General features: G+C 41.4%; 2 protein-coding genes across 2 annotated transcripts; both read left to right on the plus strand.

Annotated features, from left to right (window-relative positions):
* The first annotated feature begins 2,475 nt into the window (after positions 1-2,475).
* Positions 2,476-6,672, plus strand: LOC113168396 (cyclic nucleotide-gated channel rod photoreceptor subunit alpha-like). The gene is made up of 14 exons (XM_026369436.1): positions 2,476-2,594; positions 2,692-2,757; positions 2,842-2,895; positions 3,136-3,222; positions 3,316-3,465; positions 3,549-3,655; positions 3,837-4,011; positions 4,215-4,351; positions 4,429-4,601; positions 4,827-4,952; positions 5,132-5,284; positions 5,368-5,599; positions 6,063-6,238; positions 6,321-6,672. Exons 1-14 carry the CDS (start codon positions 2,485-2,487, stop codon positions 6,576-6,578), a joined length of 2,004 nt encoding a protein of 667 aa, XP_026225221.1. The 5' UTR covers positions 2,476-2,484; the 3' UTR covers positions 6,579-6,672.
* Positions 6,673-7,798: 1,126 nt separating this feature from the next.
* nfxl1 (nuclear transcription factor, X-box binding-like 1) lies at positions 7,799-22,872 on the plus strand. Its single transcript, XM_033326646.1, is given in 23 exon segments — positions 7,799-7,878; positions 8,150-8,213; positions 8,739-8,929; positions 9,040-9,237; positions 9,511-9,620; positions 9,755-9,885; positions 10,384-10,428; positions 10,843-10,976; positions 11,217-11,302; positions 11,514-11,589; positions 12,094-12,191; positions 12,922-13,036; positions 13,189-13,313; positions 13,436-13,558; positions 14,479-14,569; positions 17,101-17,221; positions 17,885-17,907; positions 17,910-18,040; positions 18,628-18,719; positions 20,296-20,317; positions 20,914-21,036; positions 21,762-21,916; positions 22,216-22,872. Coding segments are annotated over 21 exon segments (2,298 nt in total). The 5' UTR covers positions 7,799-7,878; positions 8,150-8,213; positions 8,739-8,757; the 3' UTR covers positions 22,343-22,872.
* The last annotated feature ends 21 nt before the right edge of the window (positions 22,873-22,893 follow it).

Genomic DNA, 22,893 nt, shown 5'->3' on the forward strand with positions numbered 1-22,893 from the left:
GTGATGACAGATCAGTGAAAACAGTGATAACAGTGATAACAGAACAGTGATAACAGTGATGACAGTGATAACAGTGATGACAGAACAGTGATAACAGTGATAATAGTGATGACAGTAAATACAGTAACTACATTGATGATAGTGATGACAGAACAGTGATAGCAGTGATAACAGTGATAACAGTGATAATAGTGATAACAGTGATAACAGTGATGACAGAACAGTGATAACAGTGATAACAGTGATAATAGTGATAACAGTGATAACAGTGATGACAGAACAGTGATAACAGTGATGACAGAACAGTGATAAGAGTGATAACAGTGATGACAGAACAGTGATGACAGTGATAACAGTGATAACAGAGATAACAGAACAGTGATAACAGTGATAACAGTGATAACAGTGATGACAGAACAGTGAAAACAGTGATAACAGAACAGTGAAAACAGTGATGACAGAACAGTGATAACAGTGATAACAGTGATGACAGAACAGTGATAACAGTGATAACAGTGATGACAGAACAGTGATAACAGTGATGACAGAACAGTGATAATAGTGATAACAGTGATAACAGTGATGACAGAACAGTGATAACAGTGATAACAGAACAGTGATAACAGTGATAACAGTGATGACAGAACAGTGATGACAGTGATAACAGTGATAACAGAACAGTGATAACAGTTATAAACAGTGATAACAGTGATAACAGTGATGACAGAACAGTGATAACAGTGATAATAGTGATAACAGTGATAACAGTGATGACAGAACAGTGATAACAGTGATGACAGAACAGTGATAACAGTTATAAACAGTGATAACAGTGATAACAGTGATGACAGAACAGTGATAACAGTGATAATAGTGATAACAGTGATAACAGTGATGACAGAACAGTGATAACAGTGATGACAGAACAGTGATAACAGTGATAACAGTGATGACAGAACAGTGATGACAGTGATAACAGTGATAACAGAGATAACAGAACAGTGATAACAGTGATAACAGAGATAACAGTGATGACAGAACAGTGAAAACAGTGATAACAGTGATGACAGAACAGTGATAACAGTGATAACAGTGATGACAGAACAGTGATAACAGTGATAACAGTGATAACAGAACAGTGATAACAGTGATGACAGAACAGTGATAACAGTGATAACAGTGATGACAGAACAGTGATAACAGTGATAACAGTGATGACAGAACAGTGATAACAGTGATGACAGAACAGTGATAATAGTGATAACAGTGATAACAGTGATGACAGAACAGTGATAACAGTGATAACAGAACAGTGATAACAGTGATAACAGTGATGACAGAACAGTGATAACAGTGATAACAGAACAGTGATAACAGTGATAACAGTGATAACAGTGATAACAGAACAGTGATAACAGTGATAACAGTGATGACAGAACAGTGATAACAGTGATAATAGTGATAACAGTGATAACAGTGATGACAGTACAGTGATAACAGTGATAACAGAACAGTGATAACAGTGATAACAGTGATGACAGAACAGTGATAACAGTGATAATAGTGATAACAGTGATAACAGTGATGACAGTACAGTGATAACAGTGATACAGAACAGTGATAACAGTGATAACAGTGATAACAGAACAGTGATAACAGTTATAAACAGTGATAACAGTGATAACAGAACAGTGATAACAGTGATAACAGTGATGACAGAACAGTGATAACAGTGATAACAGTGATGACAGAACAGTGATAACAGTGATAACAGTGATAACAGTGATAACAGTGATGACAGTACAGTGATAACAGTGATAACAGAACAGTGATAACAGTGATAACAGTGATAACAGAACAGTGATAACAGTGATAACAGAACAGTGATAACAGTGATAACAGTGATAACAGAACAGTGATAACAGTTATAAACAGTGATAACAGTGATAACAGAACAGTGATAACAGTGATAACAGTGATGACAGAACAGTGATAACAGTGATAACAGTGATAACAGTGATGACAGTACAGTGATAACAGTGATAACAGTACAGTGAAAACAGTGATGACAGAACAGTGAAAACAGTGATGACAGTTATAATCAGTGATAACAGTGATGACAGTGATGACAGAACAGTGATAACAGAACAGTGATGACAGAACAGTGATAACAGTGATGACAGTGATAACAGTGATGACAGAACAGTGATGACAGTGATAACAGTGACAACAGTTATAAACAGTGATTACAGAACAGTGATAACAGAACAGTGATAACAGTGATAACAGTGATGACAGAACAGTTATAACAGTGATGACAGAACAAAGCAAAATGGTGTTTATCATTGTTAAATGATAAACACAATTTTAGATTCAGTAGATGACTCCAGATTGGTCTGTGATAAAGTCAAGAACAGATTAAACTGGAGTTGTTTTAGTTTTATGTTTCTCTCTCTAACAGAAAGTCAGGGGAACAGCACCTCCATGGATAAAGTAGCTCCATTAGCCCCTCCCTCCACGTCCAGGTTAACACCACCCACCATAGTTCTACAAGACATGGAGGAGGAGCCAGGTTCAGTCAGGGAGGGGGACAGGTGAGACCACACTGTATGGTAGACCAGGAGCTGCTGTGGTTGACAGTTCTGCTTCTAAGTTGATTAATAAGAATTGAATTTTTCTTCTTTGTCTCAGAGCTGCACAAAGAGCAGGACCAGGAGTTTTGTTCAACGTCAACAACAGCAACAACAACGAGGAGGAGTAAGACCCACACATTCAAAAGATACAGTTTAATCTAAGTGTTTATGGACACAGCTGATCTCTCTGATCTGTTTGTTGCTGCAGGGACGAGAAAAAGAAAAAGAAGAAAGAGAAGAAAGAGAGAAAAGAGAAGAAGGAGTAAGTTTTATCTTTAGGATTCTTCTACGATCCAATAAAAGCAGTAATACAACAATTACTGCCACAAACATCCATGTTTCATTGTGCAGCCGTCGCCCAACACACTAAAAACTAATCAACCAATGTTCTTTATGTTCTTTTACTGTGACCTTTTAATTAGTTTTAATTCTGACAGACATTTTAAAATCAGCTCCTCCTATTTTATTCATTTTAAACTATTTTTATTTTCTTCTCATCTAGGAAGGAGAAGAAGGAGAAGAGAGAGAGGAAACAGAAGGAGAAAGAGGAGAAAGAGAAGGAGAAGGAGAAGAAAGCCAAAGAGGAGGTGTAGGTTTGATTTACTGAACCAAATACAGATATTTATAACTCAGAGGGACTGTACATCGACTAATGAACCACAATGAGTGGAATCATTAATAGAGACAATGAAAGGTATGTTTTAATATTTATTTTCTTTGTGTCCAGTCCAAAGGAGATCACAGTGATCGATCCAGCAGGTAACACCTACTACTACTGGCTGTTTGTTATCACCGTACCTGTGATGTACAACTGGACCCTGATCATAGCCAGGTACCAAACACATGCTCGTTCTTTCCAGTAACTCTTGTTCTTTTGATAATTTCTTATCTTCTGTATGTCTTCCTGTGTTTCAGGGCGTGTTTCGAAGAGCTTCAGACCGACTATTTGGTCCTCTGGTTCATCGTGGACTTGATCTGTGATCTCATCTACCTCGCTGACATGTTTTTCAGAACCAGGACCGGTCCGACCACACACTTCCAAACACACACACACATATCAAATGATTAATTCATACAAATTCCAGTGATATATGAACTTATCATCATTCAGTTTAAAGTGTTTCTACACAGCTGAACTGAACATTTTCCCCTCCCTGCCTAAATAGGCCTGTTTCTGTCTGTGTGTTGTGTGACTGTGTGTAGGATACCTGGAGCAGGGTCTGCTAGTGAAGGACGAGCTGAAGCTGCGTGAACGCTACATGAAAAGCTTCCAGTTCAAACTGGACCTGCTCTCCATGATTCCCACTGACGTGCTGTATGTTGTTGTTGGCCTCACCTGCCCTGAGATCCGCCTCAACAAGCTCCTCAGATTCAACAGGTACTCACACACCAACACATAGACACATGTCACTGTTTTAAAACATACATTAACACTGCTGAACGCAGCTTAGTGAAGACATTAAAGTTCTGACGTATATCAGAAAAATAAAAGGATTTGGAGCCAACTAGTGGAAAATGTAGGAGCTGCAATGTTGCAGACCACCTGTTACCCTCTCGTCTGATGTGAACTTGGTTCATCAGGATGCTGGAGTTCTTCCAGAGGACTGAAACAAGGACAAACTACCCCAACGCTCTCCGCATCTCCAACCTCGTCATGTACATTGTCATCATCATCCACTGGAACGCCTGCCTCTACTACTCCTTCTCTAAGGCCATCGGTGGGGTCTGAATCCTGACTCTAGTTCTTTGGTTGATGGCTACTTTACCAAAGACTCTAACACCGTGTCTTCTCCAGGTTTTGGTGCCGACAGGTTTGTTTATCCCGACCCATCAGATCCAGAGTTCGGTCGTCTGGTGAGGAAGTACGCCTACAGTATGTACTGGTCCACGCTGACACTCACCACCATTGGAGAAACGCCGCCTCCTGTGGAGAACTCAGAGTACTTCTTTGTAGTCACAGACTTCCTGGTGAGTGTGAAGTGTAGCTGTAATAGAAGGGAAACTGTTTCAGATGTTTAAGTGCATTAATGGTAAATGTTGTTAGCAGCCAAAGTAAAAACTTAAAAAGCTTTTAAAAACTCTGCTTCAATAACCAACTCTACTTCTCTAGTACCACGTTACATGATGTTAATCAGTTGTTTATCAGTAATCTTCAGGAATGGATTTCATATTTTCTGTTCTACTCTTCTCTAGGTGGGTGTGTTGATTTTTGCCACCATTGTCGGTAACGTCGGTTCCATGATCACCAACATGAACGCTGCCAGAGCTGATTTCCAGGCTCGTATTGATGCCATCAAACAGTACATGAGCTTCAGAAAGGTCAGTTCGTGAACTAGTTAGTTCAACACTGTTTCTGGTTTTGTCCATGTGGTCGGTAAAGTTTGTGGACTTGAAGCCAATTACTTCAAGAGAACAAATCACATAACACACATTTAGCACCAGTAGCTGAGCAGCTTTCCAAGCTACTGTTGGCCCAGATCTGACCTTTACCCTTTCAGGTCACTAAAGACCTGGAGAAGCGAGTGATCAAGTGGTTTGACTTCCTGTGGACCAATAAGAAAGCTGTGGATGAGAGAGAGGTGCTGAAGTACCTGCCTGACAAACTGAGAGCTGAGATCGCCATCAACGTCCACCTGGACACCCTGAAAAAGGTCTGAACACAGTCAGAGTCATCCTTAAAACCAGTTCTGATCATGAACAATCATCAGGGTTTTTCTTCTGCGTTGCTGTGCAGGTTCGTATCTTTGCTGACTGTGAGGCCGGTCTGTTGGTGGAGTTGGTGCTGAAGCTGCAGCCTCAGGTCTACAGTCCTGGAGACTACATCTGTAAGAAGGGCGACATCGGCAGAGAGATGTACATCATCAAGGAGGGAAAACTCGCTGTTGTCGCGGACGATGGCGTCACACAGTTTGTGGTTCTCAGTGATGGGAGCTACTTTGGCGAGATCAGCATCCTGGCTATTAAAGGTAAACTGTTGCAATACTAACAAACTCCATAGTGATTTAAAATCATTAACTCAGAAAAAACCAGCTAACAAGCATCATACTTGTTAATTGAGCTCACACCGCTGTATGTATGGATAAACTGTTACTGTTTATTAAAGTGATGACATGTCAGAGCTGCATGTTGTTTTCACAATGCTTTAGTTTTTCTGCCCTCAAGTGATGAAACATTAACATTAATCACTGGAGGATGTCACAAGTGAAAATAGATTTATGATAGAGTTCTTATTTACAATAATAAATACAGTTTGTTGGTGTGGAAGTCCTTAACATTTATTTGAAGTAAGACAAGCAGTCCTAATTTAATGCTTAATTCCGTATCCTTTAGTCTTTTGGTCGTCCAGGAGATTCAAAATTTTACCAAGGATTGAAAAAGGCAGAAAACTTTATTGGCTGCTTTTATGACCCAGACTTTCTTCTTGTCCAGGCAGTAAGGCAGGAAACAGGAGGACGGCAAACATCAGGAGCATCGGTTACTCCGACCTCTTCTGTCTTTCCAAAGACGACCTGATGGAGGCGCTGACGGAGTATCCTGATGCTAAAGCTATGCTGGAGGAGAAGGGACGGCAGATTCTGATGAAGGATGGACTCCTGGACCTGGAGGTAAGGTCAAGTCACATGATCTCAGACAAACGCAAAAACAGAGTCTGCTTTGCTAAAAGTCATGACCCATGTTCGCCTGTAGGTGGCAGCGCAGGGTCCTGACCCCAAAGAGATGGAGGAGAAGGTGGAGAAGATGACGAGCACACTGGACATCCTGCAGACACGCTACGCCCGGCTGCTGGCTGAGCACGAAGCCACTCACAGCAAAATCAAACACAGAGTCACTCGACTGGAGAAGAAACTGGCACCGCCCCCACGAGCAGACCAGCCAGGTGATGCCCCGCCCCCTCCAACACCTGAGGCAGCAAAAAAGGAAGACAAAGAAGAAGAGAAGAAGTAGAGGAAAGAAGAAGAGGAGCACAGCTTGAACCTGATTGTAGAGCCTGGGTTAGCCCAGTGGACGGAGGGCAAGTGACGTAAATGTTAAGGTTAAAGTTCAGGAGTTTGCTTTAAGAGTTTTTTTCAAAACAAATAACCAATAAATACATTTTAAATTCTGTTCCTATGTTAGAATTTCTTTACTTCCAGCAGTTTAGAAAGGAAAACAACAACAGCATTACAGTCCCTGGGCTCTGGGAATGTTTAACAAACATTAAACCTTCTTGGATTAAAAGGTGTTTGTTTTACAGATGTTTCCTTCACAGTGGTGGTTTATAGGGTCATTTCTTTTTGGGCCACATGAGGTTGTTTTGATGCAGAGTGACCATTGGAACATAAGCAGCAAGACTGAGGGAAGGCTTTGTATGATGAATTTATAGATCACCTGCTTTTAAAATAGAAGTCAGTAGAATCTCCTGTTGTAAATCAGAACTGAATTGTTCTTCTGACATTTATGTCCATTTAGTTTGTTTTTCTGCTGATCTGCTCAATGACAATTTAAATAATGTAAGTACTTTGCTGAAATAAAGATATTTTTTAAGAAACAAAACACAACAGCTGTTCTATTATTATTATGATTAATGTGTTTTCATTTGAATGTTGCAGGCAGTAAATATGGAGCTACAAACAAACCATTTTACAATATTTACTGCTCCCTAGGGAACAAATAACTCTTTACTTAATTTATTCAAATCATAATTTACTCTCCACAATGTTAAATATTGGTCATTGTATTGCAGGTATTTTATTTGTGAAGGTAACATTAACAAAGAAAGTGTAGCAGTGATACTTTAGTTGATGAATATGTGTAACTGGAGGTATTAGGTATTAGTATTTTCCTGTTAAAATTACAGAGTGGTGCATAAAGTGATTAGTCAAGTAGAACACTGAAGATTATACAATAGAATAAGTATTAAATAAATACTTAACATCAAAATGAGCAAGAGATTAACAAAATACAATGATTTACATATTATAAACTAGGTAACTTAATAAATTGAGTGTTTAATTAGAAGATTAAATTAAGAACTTCACTGTTTTTAATTGATCCACATGAACATATGAATGAAACGTCCAGCTGCTGTCGTTGACACGTAGCACTGCTGCGTGTCTCGGTGGGATTTGTAGTTTTATTCTCACATACTTATAATAAAGCTCCTTAGGAAAAATACCATTCTCGGACTCCAAGTACCGGCATGCACCACGGGGCTGTGCGCATGACAACTAGGCCCCTGAGTCCTCTCACTCCTGCTACCGCTGAGGTGTGTTTAACAACCTGTTTAAATGACTTTTCTGCACTTTGATCTAAATATTTTACTTTACGACAGCCAAGGGTGTATCTGTCTTTTAAAATCTGTCCTTTAGTTGATGTGTGACCTATTTCAGCATGTTTTAATACGTATTTTAATGACAGTTAGCATGTGCTAGCTAACAGTTTGAACTGAACCTGATCGTTAACGTGAGGACTGAACACAGGTTGAAATTAGTTATTTATCAGGTTTTTAACTATAATTCATGTTTTGTATGTTACAGGAGTGCTTCCTTATATCATGTACTGCTACATCAACATTTTAACCTGACGAACAGTCGGAAAAAGGTCAGTTAAATGTTTGAACTATCCTCGGGTTTTCTGTCTGCACACCAAACTCCATTCAAAAATCTACTGATTTACTGCTGCTGCGAATCACTCACAAATACACACGCCTGCTGCAAGACCTAGTTTATAGAAGGGCGTATAAATATTATATAAATACTTTCAGAAAGAAAAACATTGGAAATAATATATTGATTCTGTATTAATTATCCCCTGTCAATTGATTGGCTGAATACTTGAACCTTTAAGCTTCTAGGGGGAAATTCAGAAACCATATCAGACTATAAATGACATCATGAGCCTAACTTTCTCTGGATTACACCACGCTACAGGTCAAAAGTCATCTCACTTTCCTGCTGCTGTGCTGCAGTACTTTCTAAAGACCATTTTTGTTTTTTGTTTTAATAACTCTTTTATATAAGTGGGGAAAATTAAATATTTATTTAAATCATAAATGTGATTGATTTACTATGAAATAATTAAAAACAACTTACTTTATTAATCTCTCATCTTTTCCCCCACCTGTAGAAATTTGGAGGCGGTTGCCATGGAGCCAGCCTGGCGACAGCAGGGCCGGGGGCGTGGCCGTAGTAGTCAGGAGGGTCAGAGCGAAAGGTCACGGCCCCCCCAAAAAGAGAGGGACAGGCCGGGAGCTCCAGCAGGAGTATGGGGGCCAGGAGGGAGAACAAAGCCCACTGCACCACCTGATCCTCCACCTGGTGAGGACGGAGTTATTCTAACTTATTATCGAGTCTTTCTCAGTAAACAGCGACATGCATCCTCACAGCTGCTGTGTTATTTATATTATTCTGTGCTTTGTGATCATCAGCTGCGTCAGTCCAGTCCAAATTCGAAGAGATCAGGAAGTCCAACCAGGCTGCTGCTCAGCGACTGGTGGAGAGCCAGCTCAGCTCCTCCTCTGATGAAGAGGACGACGACGATCTTGATGATGGAGAAATTGACCATAAAGGTGGAAAAACAGGAAAGATTCTGGCATCAACTTTCACCACCTACACCAACCAGACAGGTAACAGCAGGTGTCCTGGTTTTTGTCCTTAAATTTAGAGCTTTAGAATTAGTTCCCTTTGTTCCCGTTCTGCCAACGATCAAGGTCACACTAAATTGTTAGATGTTAAAATGGACTTTGGTGTTTGAGTCAACATCAGTAAAATAAATCAACTAGTGCAACAGTTGTAAAACACCAATACGTATGCTGTTTGATAATTTGTGACTTAACAAGCAGCTGTTTGTGTGTTTGCATTTCTATATTCATTGATTGTTTGTTTTGTGCGCTGTGCAGGTGGTGATGCCGCAGGTCTGGCCAGAACTGGTCAGTATGTCAGTGATCTGTTTCAGTCCGGCGCTCTCACCTGTCTGATCTGCATTGCCTCTGTCAAGAGGACACAGCCGGTGAGAGACACACTCTTTCACACACTGTATTATACTGGATATTTGAATTGAAGTCTCTCAGATAAATGACTATTTCATTAAAGAGAGTATCTGCAGGTCTTAATTAAATTTTAAACCCCTGTCTGTGTCTCCAGGTGTGGAGCTGTTCCAGCTGTTTCTCTCTCTTCCACCTGCCCTGTATTCAGAAATGGGCCAGAGACTCAGTCTTCCTCGTCTCATCTGTCACTGATGAAGACTTTGGTCAGAAGCAGCACCCCTGGCCCTGGTGAGCAAAACGCACTGTTTATGTTTTAAACACTTAATATACAAGGCAGACATCGTTTTTGGATTCAGACTGCGAGGTGTCCCAGAGGTTTTACTGCTCACACTTTATGATGTGCCCGGTCTTCAGCAACGCTGATATCACAACATTAAACTAAGAAGTAATGAAGGAAAACATAGTTAAGAACAGCTGTTACCTTAAAATCCATCATTTAAAAGAAGGTGAAGATTGAATACTTTATCTTTATTTTGGTTATGACCCCATCATGTTAATGTGTTATTTTAACATCTGTACAGTCATTACCCAGTCAGATGTGTGTTGGTATCAGCTATTAAAGTGTTTTCAGTCACTGGTTACTTTCTCTAATCTGTACGTTAAATGTTTAAAAAGTAATTCAATCCTGGAAACTATGATGTACTGATCACCTTTACGTTGTTTCAGTGAAAAACAGGACAAAAGATGAAGCAGGAAGTAATTGACAGATAATTTTTTTCTCTTCAGTCCAAAATGCCGAGCAGAGTATCCACCCAGTGCTACACCCAACAGGTACGTTTGCTCACATTTCTTCTGCAGATTGTTGGATTTTATATTATTAGTTAAAACAGCCTCTACAGAGCTGTGTTCAGTCACTGCTGCTGTTCTCCACCAGGAGGCTCCACAGTCCAGAAAACTGAGCAGCTTCTGCTGTTTGAATATCACTGTTAGCCTGGAGTTGTTCTTTCAAAATAAGAGTCTTTTAAAGAACAGAAACTTGACTCAACAGTTCACTGTCTAGACTGATGGTATTTAATATAAACACACGACAACTACATTAACACAGAGAAATACTGTCAGGGAAATCATATAAAAGCCTATTTGTGAATAAATAGTGATTAACAGCTACATTTGTTTTGGTTTATGTTTAAACAAAGTTGTGAAACTACCAGCAGTTAGCTAATATGTGTCCTGTGTTGTGTTCAGGTACATGTGTTACTGCGGGAAACTGCAGGACCCTCCAGCTGACCCCTGGTTGGCTCCTCACTCCTGCGGCTCCGTGTGTCAGAAGGAGCTCAAACCCAGCTGTGGACACACCTGTCTGCTGCTCTGTCACCCTGGTAACCACTGAATTAAATACAAACAGATGTCTGATCCACATTAACCTGAACCTGTGTCCTCAAAATACAAATTAGAAAGTGTGTAAACGTGTTAAACCCTGTTTCCCGTCTGACGTTTTGACGGCTGTGATTGTAGCTGTAAGAAAATGTTACAACAATATGAATGAGAAACATGATTAAATAGACCTGACAGCATTACTACTGGTGACATGAAGATCTAATGTGTATGTGCATCTTCAGGTCCTTGTCCTCCGTGTCCAAAGATGGTGTCTGTGTCCTGTATGTGCAGCAAAGCGAAGCCCCTCCCCCGTCGCTGTAGCAACAAGGTACGAAGAAAATGATGTGACATGAAAATACTCGAATAGTAATCTGCGTCTGATGCAGTTTATGCCCATGAAAACGTCTCCACTCACAATTCTTTCACTTTCTTCTGTGTTTGTTGACTTTTTATTAAATTAAGTTTCATTTGCTACTCTACTCATTTGTTATATATAAATAGTGGTTTATGAATGTAATGTGTGCTGTTTCTCTGTCCAGGCCTGGTCCTGTCAGCAGCAGTGCGGCAAGTTGTTGCCCTGTAAACAGCACAGCTGTACACGGCCCTGTCACACAGGTAAACACACTCACACACACTGTGTTTCCATTAAAGTAGGGTGTGTCTGATTTTATAAAGTCATCTAAAACACTAATATAAACACTGTACAGTTGTCCCTGTGAGATGTTAATGATTCGTTGACATAAACCTGGTCAGTGAGTCGTCTGTTAAAGTCTCTGTTTGGTGGTGATGCTACGTTTTCTCAGCACTGAGGCTGCTGCTCTGCTGGATGAGAACAGGAACACTTACTGTGTTCCCTGTAGCTGCAGGAATCTACTTGACAAATACACAGACTCCGACCTGATGACACTCGAGTCACATTTAAATATCACAATGATAATTTGTAGATTATAATTCTCTGAACACACACACACACACACACACACACACACACACACACACACACACACACACACACACACACACACACACACACACACACACACGAAACAATGACTCCATCACTGTGAGCTGCGAACCTCCATCTCACCCCTCTTCCTGTCTGTGTGTGGTGTTTGTCAGAGTGCTCTCCGTGTCCCAGAGTCAGCGTTCAGAAGTGTGTGTGTGGTAGAGAGAAGGCCGAGAGACCCTGTGCCAGCCCCCAGTGGAACTGTCAGCAGGTAAAACTACACTGATCTGTACAACATTTAAATATTCTCTGCCCATTCTCTGATGTTTTGTCAATATGCTCTTTGAACAGTTTCCGGTAAAATCTTTTACTTCACGTTACTTCTTGTGAGGACATTTTTTAGCAGGTACTTGACAGATTCTGTTGGGAACATTTTGCTGAGATACTGTTTATCTGAGCACAGCGTCCTCTTCTCTGAAGCCTTTTCTCCGGCTAAGCTGACACATGACTGACTCGTGTTAAATCGGGACTTGAATCCCACACTTGTGCCGCTCGTCCAGCTGCTGCTGCCTCTGAGCCGCGGCACGTTGAAGCTGTCACAACAAGTCTCTCTGAGCCTTTCCCTGACAGCTCTAATTACTGGCTGCTTGGCACATGATGTTTCTGCAGGAAAACCCACCAACTCTGGAAAAGTCAGAACAGCAACATGAACAAAACCTGTAGCCTAGCAACATTAGTGTTGCAAACATCCCATAATACGCCTCTGTAATGCAGAGGCTCACTGTGTTCAAAGAGCAACTACTGGATCTCAATTAACCTTCATATTTGTTTAGTTTTGCAGATTTTCTTGAAATTACTTTAAACTTTGCACAATCGGATGAAAACTCACTTGATTTAACTTTAATAAAATATAAATTTAATATAAAAATGCACCTAAAACATGATTTTAACAAAGTTAAACTGGACTTTTCAGTGTGTCTTTCCGTCTCTGTCTGTTTCAGGTTTGTGGCTCTCTGCTCTCCTGTGGGAACCACACCTGTGAGGTTGTGTGTCACGATGGAGTCTGTCCTCCGTGCCCCCGCTCCGTCAGCAGAACCTGTCCCTGCGGAAAGACCAGTGAGAGAACGCACACAAAACTGCTTAATAGAAAAACACACATAAAACTCAGATAGATAAATAAATAAAAAGATAAACGAAGAGTAAACAAAATAAACAGTAACACGTTTGTCACTGTGCTGGTGTTTCCTAAACGTCACTGTGTGTTTCAGAGTCGTCGCTGCCGTGCACAGAGGAAGTGTCGCCGTGCGGAGACACGTGCGACCGCCCTCTGTCGTGTGGAGAACACACCTGTTCAATGAGGTGTCACCGAGGGAGCTGCGAGACCTGCAGACAGGTCACACACGCGCGCACACACACACACACACACACACACACACACACACACACACACACTTTAAAACCCACTCTGAACCACCGTGTCACACACAAAGCTGAATTTCACCGTCCGTTTGTCAGGAGGTGGAGAAGGAGTGCAGGTGTGGAAAATACAGGAAGCGGATGCCGTGCCATAAGGAGTACCTGTGTGACTCCAAGTGTCCGAAAACCCGAAGCTGCCAGAGACACCAGTGCAGGAGGAAAGTGAGTACACAGCAGGACTAACTCACAGTAGGTCTGTGATGATGCAGCAGGATCTATAGCATTTAGTCATCACAGCTGGATGGTGTCACTGCCCAGCTGTTAGCAGACTGCAGCTCCTTTAGTTGTTGGAGCAGGAAACATAACATTCACCTAATTTAAACATATTGGGAAATGAGAACTTGTTGTGATTACAGGATGAGTAGAAGGAAAGAGAAGAAACTGAGCTGCAGTAAAACACTATGAGGTTGATCATAGAGAGCAGGAGGAGATGATCAGACCAGTAAAAACCTGTGAGCTGGGTTTCCAGAACAAGTCTGGATAAATCAGATGACCAATGAGATGCATGAAGATGTAACCAGGTTAGCACAGCACTGTGGTCAATAGACATCACACTATAAATGGTATTTTGAATACAAGACGGTGTCTAATAAAATCTGAGAATCTCAGACGTTCAGCTTCATGTTTCATCTTCAGATCGTCAGCGTTTAGTTTTTTAATTAACATTAAATCCAGTCTCTGTTCTTCGTGCTGGCAGTCTGACGGCTTTGATGTCTCCTCTCTGTGCAGCGCTGTGTGTTCCTGTAGTGTAAATGTCACAGCGATGGCATCGGATCTGTGTGGAATCTGATAGGAAAAGGTTGACGGAGCTGCGTGTGATGAGACAGGTGGAGGTTTAATTCTCCGTCGGGCTGATAAAAGCGTTTCCACCAACCGTCTTTAACATTTTCACTCACTTTAATGTCACCTGGGATGTTTTTACCTGCTCCTCTAAATGTCAGAAGCAGAGCCAACATCTTCAGGGTGGAGGAGAAGTGGCAGCGAATACGCCGACACTAACGCGTTGCAGGAAACAGTTTCAGTAGTTAAAACGTGTGTGCCTTCTGTTTAAACTCTGTTTCCCATGATGCTCTCTGTTCCAGTGTTGTCCTGGTAACTGCCCGCCTTGTGACCAGAGCTGTGGTCGAACTCTCGGGTGTCGCAACCACAAGTGTCCCTCCGGCTGTCACCAAGGTAACACGTGTACACATGTATACACAGATCAGCTGTGTTGGTGCAAATACTTTGTTTTAAGACTTTGTTCTTTAAATTTTAATATTTGTCGTATCGACACAAACTGATGACAGAGCTAAAACCTGTGTTTGTTTGATTAGTTTCAGTCTGTTTACAATGTGAATGAGTCCAGTGCTGCTGCTGTATTGTCAGTGACTGAATCCTACTTTCCATATTCTACTATTCTGTATCTTTACTTACTTAATCTGACAGCTGTTACTAGTGACTTTGCAGATTCACATTAATATAACAAACATTTATTATGAAGTAATTTTGTAGTTACAGACATGCTCGTCATTAGCATCTGCTCTAGGACGTCTCGACTACTGGCTCTCATACCAACAATCAGACAAAACTCAGCGTACTCACGCTGTTGTGTCGTCAGTTTGAGGTTGGAGAACCCCGGATGTTTTCTTCTGAGATGTTCATGCATACCAGTTGTGGTGCTGTGGCAACATTGGGCCATTATGGTTTTACAAAGTGTGCTGAGCACCGTTTTCTAAGGTCTCTGTTTGAAGAATCCCACACGTTCAATGGTCGTCTGTGGCCTTTTTAGGATTAGGACACATTTTCATCGTGCCTGAGAGTGAGAGCTCCCATAAAACTGTGCTCATATAAACTAATCACAATAAGCTCCACCTTTATCAGCTGCAAAATCAAAGTGACTCTGATCAGCAGGTGTAGTTGTTGCTTTCAGGTACGGCTTCGTGCCTTCATTATAAAACACTGCAGGAGTTTTATCCAGTCTGTGTTTATAGGAAATCATTTTACTCACTCACACACTCGCAGAAAGTCACATCACATCATTCTCTGTCAGATAAGTTGTGATTTGTTGAGGGAGTCACAGCTGGTGGAAGGTCAGAGGTCAAAATCAGGAAAATTCTGACCCTCAACACTCCTGAGGTTTGTGTTTATCTGTGCGTGTGTGCTGACATTTGTTCCGGCTGAAGGCACAGAAATGTGTGTGTTTGGGAAAACGTTGACCTCTGCTTCCTGCCAAACATCGTTAACTGTGTGTTGGCTGAATAATAAATAGCTTCCTGTGTCTATTGTTCGCTGACTGGACGATAAAGGATAATTTATGCGTCCGCCTGACTTGTGATTGGTTGAATAGATTATAATTAATTAATCTGTGTGTCTGTGTGCTGATTGGCTGCTCTGACCTTTGTGGGGGTAACAGATTGAAATGCAAACGCGTTGCCACAAAGATAACACAGAGGAGCGTGTGTTTGGTATTTATTTCAGGAGCTATGGCAGAAAATAGACGACACTCTTTATATAACACTGTTAATAATTAACTTGCTACTTGCTGATTAATCTGCTCAATGTTTCCTCTATTAATCAATTAAAGAGCGTCACACAAGTCAAGATGACATTTAAAATGTTTGATATAAAACTTAGAATAGAAAAATATCTTTGTGAGAATCTGGAACCAGCAAATCAGACCTTACACATTCACATCAAGACTTTTAGTGAGCAAAAGTATTGGAAAAGTAAACTATAGTAGATCTGAGAAAAGAGCCAAAAACAAATGTTGGTCAATAAAACTACATGGAATTACATAAAAAAAAGAAATAAACAACTGTATGTTAATTTAATAATAAGTTTTAGTCAAAGCAGGACAAGAGAGAGAGGTGATGCACTCTGCAATGACCGTATAAAGCTAAATAAAGAAGCTCACACTCCGATGGACAACCTCTGTCTGTACAACATGTCTATCGCAGTAAAGGAGATGAATGTTGCCTAATTCTTCTTTGTGTCCTCTCTGTAACCTGGAATAACACGTTACTTTGCTACTACAACTCTGCACTAACTCACACGAGTTAATCAGACTTCTCTTAAATCACTCAACTTTGGTTTAATCACTTAAATCGCGTCAGGAAAAGAACAATGAATTATAGAAATAAAATTGTCCACGTGTTGTTCTTGCTGTTTGAACAAGTAATGTAGAAGTTTAGACGGGGCTTGAAAAAGAAAAGCTGCTACAGGAAAGTTGGTTCACGGCTCCGGTTCTGTCACGTAGTGGTTTTATCTGTGTGAGCTGTGGCATCACACACACACACACACACACACACACACACACACACACACACACACACACACACACACACACTCACACACACACTCACACTCACACTCACACTCAGTGATATCTGCTGGTAAACACTCCGGGTGTTATGTTAATGGGCTCTTCATAGAGAGAGTGTGTTGACTGACACAGCACAGGCAGAGCTTTATGTGTGTGAGACACGGCGCTGTCAAAGCATCAAAGCTGAAAACCGAGAAAAGAAAATCACGTGTGATCTTCATAAAGTCAACACACTGAAGAAACAGAAGAAGAAACAAAACCAAATTTAAAGTGTTTGTTAATACAGTAACACACATGAATATAAATACACACACATCAGGTGCTAATTCTGTATTATGATACGTTAACAATGGGTCGGTCCGTTCATCTGAAATGTAAATATATGTGTCACTCCGTCCTTTAGGCAGTTGTTACCCATGTCCTGAGTCCGTGGAGGTCAGATGTACGTGCGGTTCAACCGTCTTGGTCATTCCCTGTGGGCGAGAACGGACCACCAAACCGCCTCGCTGCAAGGAGTCCTGCAGGTAAACACAAGTCCTTCACATTAGATTTAAGATGGGGATGCTCGGGGGGGAGAAGAGAAGACATCCATGTAAAGTGCAACTCAACTGCTTAACGGAGGCATTTATTATGAATTAGTTTTTATTTTTCCGCTATTATTAGCACCTGTCAGACTCACAAAAGGCAGCACGATGCTCCACAGTGTGGTTTGAATGAAAACAGTGGCATTTTCATAGAGAGATAAGGGAGGGGACCTTCCCCAGAACATGTGAGAACTGGATCAGCTTCACTGCAAACAGAGAGGAGGCTGTCATAAGTGAATAAACTAGAGGAGAATGGGAACGCATCAGTAGACCAACCAATCTTCCCATACAGCTCAACTTCTCAAGGAGAGAAATTGCTCAGTAAATATGTTATGTTTGATTCTGTTGCTAATTAACGGTATAGTTCACATTTTATAGTGGATCTGTGGTTGACACGTGCACATACACAGCATTAGCTCTGCAATGTAAACCAACATAAATTATTTCAGCAATCAGTGTAGAGAGAAGCTCACAGCATCGTCCCCGGCACCATAAATTAATATTCAGTCAGTTACTGGATGCGCTCACATTTACTCCCAGAGCTCCATTATACTGAGAGGGATTTCTAATGTTTGGTGTTTCTTCTGTTACCATCTCCTCCAGGTCTCCTACATCCTGCCACCACCCGACAGAGAGCCTCACCGCTGCCACCCTGGCCCCTGCCCTCCCTGCAGACAGACCTGTTTGTTGGCCCTGCCCGGTTGCAGCCACACCTGCCCACAGCCGTGCCACGACCTGGTCCTGGTCAAGTCCCAACAGGTGGGCTCCTAATTAAAGGAACAGTCTGTTCGTTAGTGTGTAACTGTCCAAATTAGAGAGAGTGAAATAATATAACTATAACTTTATATAGATTTGAGATACTTTTACTTCGTATTTACATCTTCTTACTGATTTCCAGATTGTAGTTTTTAATGGTTAATATAAAAAAATACATTATGTGATATTATTCATTAAATAAGAAAATAAGAAATTCCCACGCCAGCCAACAGTATTTAAAGTTGTTAAAATGAGCTGCAGCTTAATCAGCAGCAACAAACAGACAATGATTTTAACTTAAATTAAGTCATGCGTTTACATATTAACTTCCACCACTGAGGAACTTTTCCTTTGACAGAGTCTGTTCTGGATAAATTTTGTAAAACATAATAAATGACTTTGTGTGTTTTTGTGCGCGTGTTAAACTCCATTATTCATATTTTATTACTGTCATCGCTTATATAAAGTGACATTTCCTGTTTCCTATCAGCGAAGATCATAACCCAACAGAATAATGATGTTGTGGAAAAGCTCCCAGTGTTTTTCTCTGTCTGCCCCCGGCATGTGTTCATGATCGATATGTGTTTTAGGTTCAGTTAGCGGGTCCGTGGGAGCAGCCGACCGAACCTGCGTTCGTGAAGAAAGCTCTTCCCTGCCCTCCGTGTCAAGTACCAATACCAACGTAAGTCAGACACATTATTACGACAGATTGACACGAGTTCTCTGTAAGAACCGGTTTTTAAAGAGGGTCGACACAAAAAAGTTGAATCTACAGAGAACAGATTGGAATTACCTGCATGTAAAACTATTAAACTAAGTGTTGGACACTTGAATCAACATTAAGCTCCATGTAAGTATCAGATCAGACCCAAGCCAGTGCTAGAGGACTTGGAGGACTTTGAATTGGAGACCTAAGGATAGCAGAATACAATGTGTGATGAATAGTGTGTTAATGTGAGAAACATGAAATACCAGCATGAGCAGAATCTGCTGCTCTAGACACAGATTAATAAAATAAAATGAACCCAAACAGAGGAGCTGGAGGTTTGAGTCTAACAGTGTGACGACTTCATGACGAATGAAAATGATTGATCTGTGTTTTCACCATGTGGTCCCCACACTCCCGAGACACAAGTGCAAACAGTAACGACACCGAAACACTAAAACACACACACAGAGTGTGTTAGGTGGTGAGGTCCTGTCATGGATCATTAAACCTGAGATTAAAATTAAACTCTACATGCTGTGTTTGTATGTTCTTGTGTGGGGTTTCCAGCTGCCAGCGGTTCTGTGATGCAGTGATTACCAGCACAGTGTGTGTGTGTGTGGCCAGCAGCCATAAACACGACTGTGTTGTGTGTTTGAGGTACAATATTTCTGTGTACATTCGCTTCTAGGTATTTATGCGTATTTACAGTATTTTGTACAGGTTCGGTAGAAGTGTTCAGTAGCTGCCTGAATGTGTGTGTGGATCTTGGAGTAGGAGGAAAACACTGCTGTTGCACGAGAAGCCTGCTGTGAGCGTAGCTGCCGTTGAATAACAGTCATTACTTTGTTCTCACTAAGCCGTGTCACAGTGAAAACCATCAAACAGTGAAAGTTAATATTTGGTCCCACTTATTCTTATCACTTCACTGATTTCAGCAAATTCTCTCCAGTCATTAAATATGATGCATTTCTGTTGTGAGGTAAAAGAGATTATCAAGAACCAGGAGGTTCTCATGGGTTCAACCACCAGAGCCATGATGCAAAGAATAAATGGAAGTAAATAGAATGAATTGAAGCCAGCTATGTCAAGTGAAGCTAATCAGTGGAGGTGTATGGGAGATTCTTGGAGATTGACTCACTGATGATATTCTAATTAAATGTATTAATGGATGTTTCAAAAATTCAAGTGAAAAAAACGGCATAAACTGACATTGGTTAGTGAGTTAAAGAAAGTGTATTTAAGAAAACTTTGTTTTAATGCAAGTAAATGGATCAGTCATCAGAGAGAAGCGAGTGACATGAGAACCTGGTGCTTCATGAGTATAACTTTCTAAGAATAAAAGTGCAGCTAAAACAAGGTGTGATGTTTAAAGTTAATGGAAATAAAGGGAATAAATAGAAGTGAATGCAGTGACACTGAGTGACAGCTATGTTTTGGTCAACAGAGTGATATTATTTAAAACGAATAAGTTTGACTGAAAAAAAGTGAAACAAATAGAAGTGATGATGAAATGAATAGAAGTCAATGGGTTCCTCTTTTTGTCTTTCAGGACCTGTTTTGGGGAACATGAGGTAAGAAATCGTTAGTTTACACTGTCCAACTGTACATTACCTTCCCCTCTGTAATGATTATTAAAACCTCTGACAAAGATTATTAAACCTGTTTAAACCTCTTTTTACCGTTTGTCACCATTCACACAAACACATCACATCACACATCTGCCTTGTGTTTAGATTGATCACTCCTCTTTTGTTTTTACAACGTTCCCTCTCCTCTCCTCTCCTCTGTGTTTTCTTTTCTGTCCTGTTCTCTCGTCTCGGCGTCCATTATTAGTTTGTCCTTCTGACCTCCGCCTTATTCACTCCTTCTTTCTCTCCGTCTATTCATCTGGTTTGTCCTTCTCTGTCTGTCATATAATTCCCCGTTGCATTTCATTTCATTTAGTCGCTTGGTATTCAACACACACACACACACACACACACACACACACACACACACACACTCATACACAGTCATTCACCTTCAGACGAGGTCCGGAAACATTCATAGTTTTAAACATATCTGTACTGTGTGTGTGTGTGTGTGTGTGTGTGTGTGTGTGTGTGTGTGTGTGTGTGTGTGTGTGTGTGTGTGTGTGTGTGTGTGTGTGTGTGTGTGTGTTGATCAGGTCAGCCCGGTGCCGTGTCATCGCCAGGGTCGATTCTCCTGCGGTCGACCTTGTGGACGACCTTTAACCTGTGGTAACCACGACTGCAGCAGGGAGTGTCACCTGGTTACCAATGGCAACAAGGTGATATTACAAATACAAAAATGTATATTTATGAGATGATTCTTCAGTTTAGCTTGATAAGATCTGTAAACAAAGGGTCTGTGGCAGCGGTTAACACACCTCAGGTGGAAACACCCAGGTGAGTTCAGCCGTGTCTCAGTCTGAGCTCTTATCAACTTCACCTCATCGTAAAACCCTCGTAATAAGGGAGGTTCTACCGTCCTCATAATGATGGAAGACAAACAAGGCTGGTTTTGTTATTCTCAGAGCTTCATTCCGGCTCTGCAGCTCAGCTCAGCTCCTGATAGATCTCAGGTCTCTCTCAGACCTAATAGCAGGCTAGCTGTTACTGTTGCATCCATGCTAACGTTTGCCTCTTGACACAGTCGTGAACGTCAGAAACATCCCAGTAGGTCCACATCTTCCCGTCAGCTCATAAAAAAACACACAATGTGAGACACAGAGGAGCTGCTGTAGCTGGACGCCGCCCAACAGGCAAACACTTCCACATTTATTTATATTTGCAGATCACTTCACATTCGAAACACCTTCATGTGGAGCCAAGGCGCTGCTCAAATTAATTCAGAGCAACTTTACTTGACCCTGTTTGAGGAATTTCATGCTACAGAACAAGACAAATGGCTGGTAGAGCCAAACCAAACGCTGTTAATCAAGGAACTGTTCAAATAGTAATAAACAAGGCAATAAGGCCGCACAACAACATACAAACATCCTCCTCTTTGCAGTGCGAGGTGTGTGAGGAGAGCTGCTCCAAGCCCCGTCCTGCAGGGTGCCCCCATTCCTGCCCGCTCCCGTGTCACCCCGGTGACTGCCCCCGCTGCAGCCAGATGATCCGCCAACGCTGTCACTGCAAGATCAGCATGCTCTACGTGGAGTGCACGTCAGTACAAACACACTGAGGGGTTCCTTAATGGAACCAATTAACACAACAGGGCAAAGCACAGAAGTGCTGTGCAGGTGAAATGTTTAGTGTTGAGTGCAGATGTATGAGAGTTACATTTGTAACTATGGTTCTATGAATTCTGTAAGAGGTCTGATTGAACAGAGGTGGTACAGTGGAGGTGGAGGAGGTTCAGATATTCAGAACATTCCCAGTAACATATTCATAGTATAATAATAATGTAGTGATTATGAAGCTTCATGGAGAATGAAAACATTAACAGGTTTGTGTCTCTGTAGGAAGTTGACATCAGCTGATGAACAGACGAAGGTGGAGCTGGGCTCCTGCAACAACCAGTGTCCTAAAGAGGTACGCACAGTTGACATGCAGACATTTACACTTAAGTGTTGTCTGCAGGGACAGTAAGGGTTTTATGTTGTGTGTTGTGAAGCCTCCACTAACTGTACAGAGTGGTATAGTCATAGTGTACATGAACCACACAAACTAACTTGTTACAATCAACAACACAGAACCTGAAACCCATATTAGCCCTGAGATTTCTCCTTCTCCATCCAGAGACCTCGCCCTGGGCCCCATTGCATCATGGAAGTTGTTTATCACACTTTGAAAGTGGAGTCACCTGCCTCCCATTACTGAGAGTGTGTGTGTCTCCATGCAGATAATGTTCTCCACTGATAGTGTTGGAAGTCAGTTGCTTCCTTTTCACAGCTCTGAGTCCTCTCCTCCCTCTCCTAATCTCTTTCTGCTTCTTTCACTGATCAATAATCGATAAACGTCGGTGTCATTGCAGCAGTCACTCAGTACCCTCCAGTTCAGGTCTGTGTCTGTAATAAGTTTAGCTCTGCGGTGCCAGACGACACGAACACAGCATCTCTGTCTATCGGAGCGTGTTTTACTTTCACCTGGGAATGATTTAGCTTTTTTCTTCTGTCACTTACCGGCACTGACACACACAC

Source organism: Anabas testudineus, chromosome 18 (genome assembly GCF_900324465.2).
Source record: "Anabas testudineus chromosome 18, fAnaTes1.2, whole genome shotgun sequence".
Taxonomy (NCBI): Eukaryota; Metazoa; Chordata; class Actinopteri; order Anabantiformes; family Anabantidae; genus Anabas; species Anabas testudineus.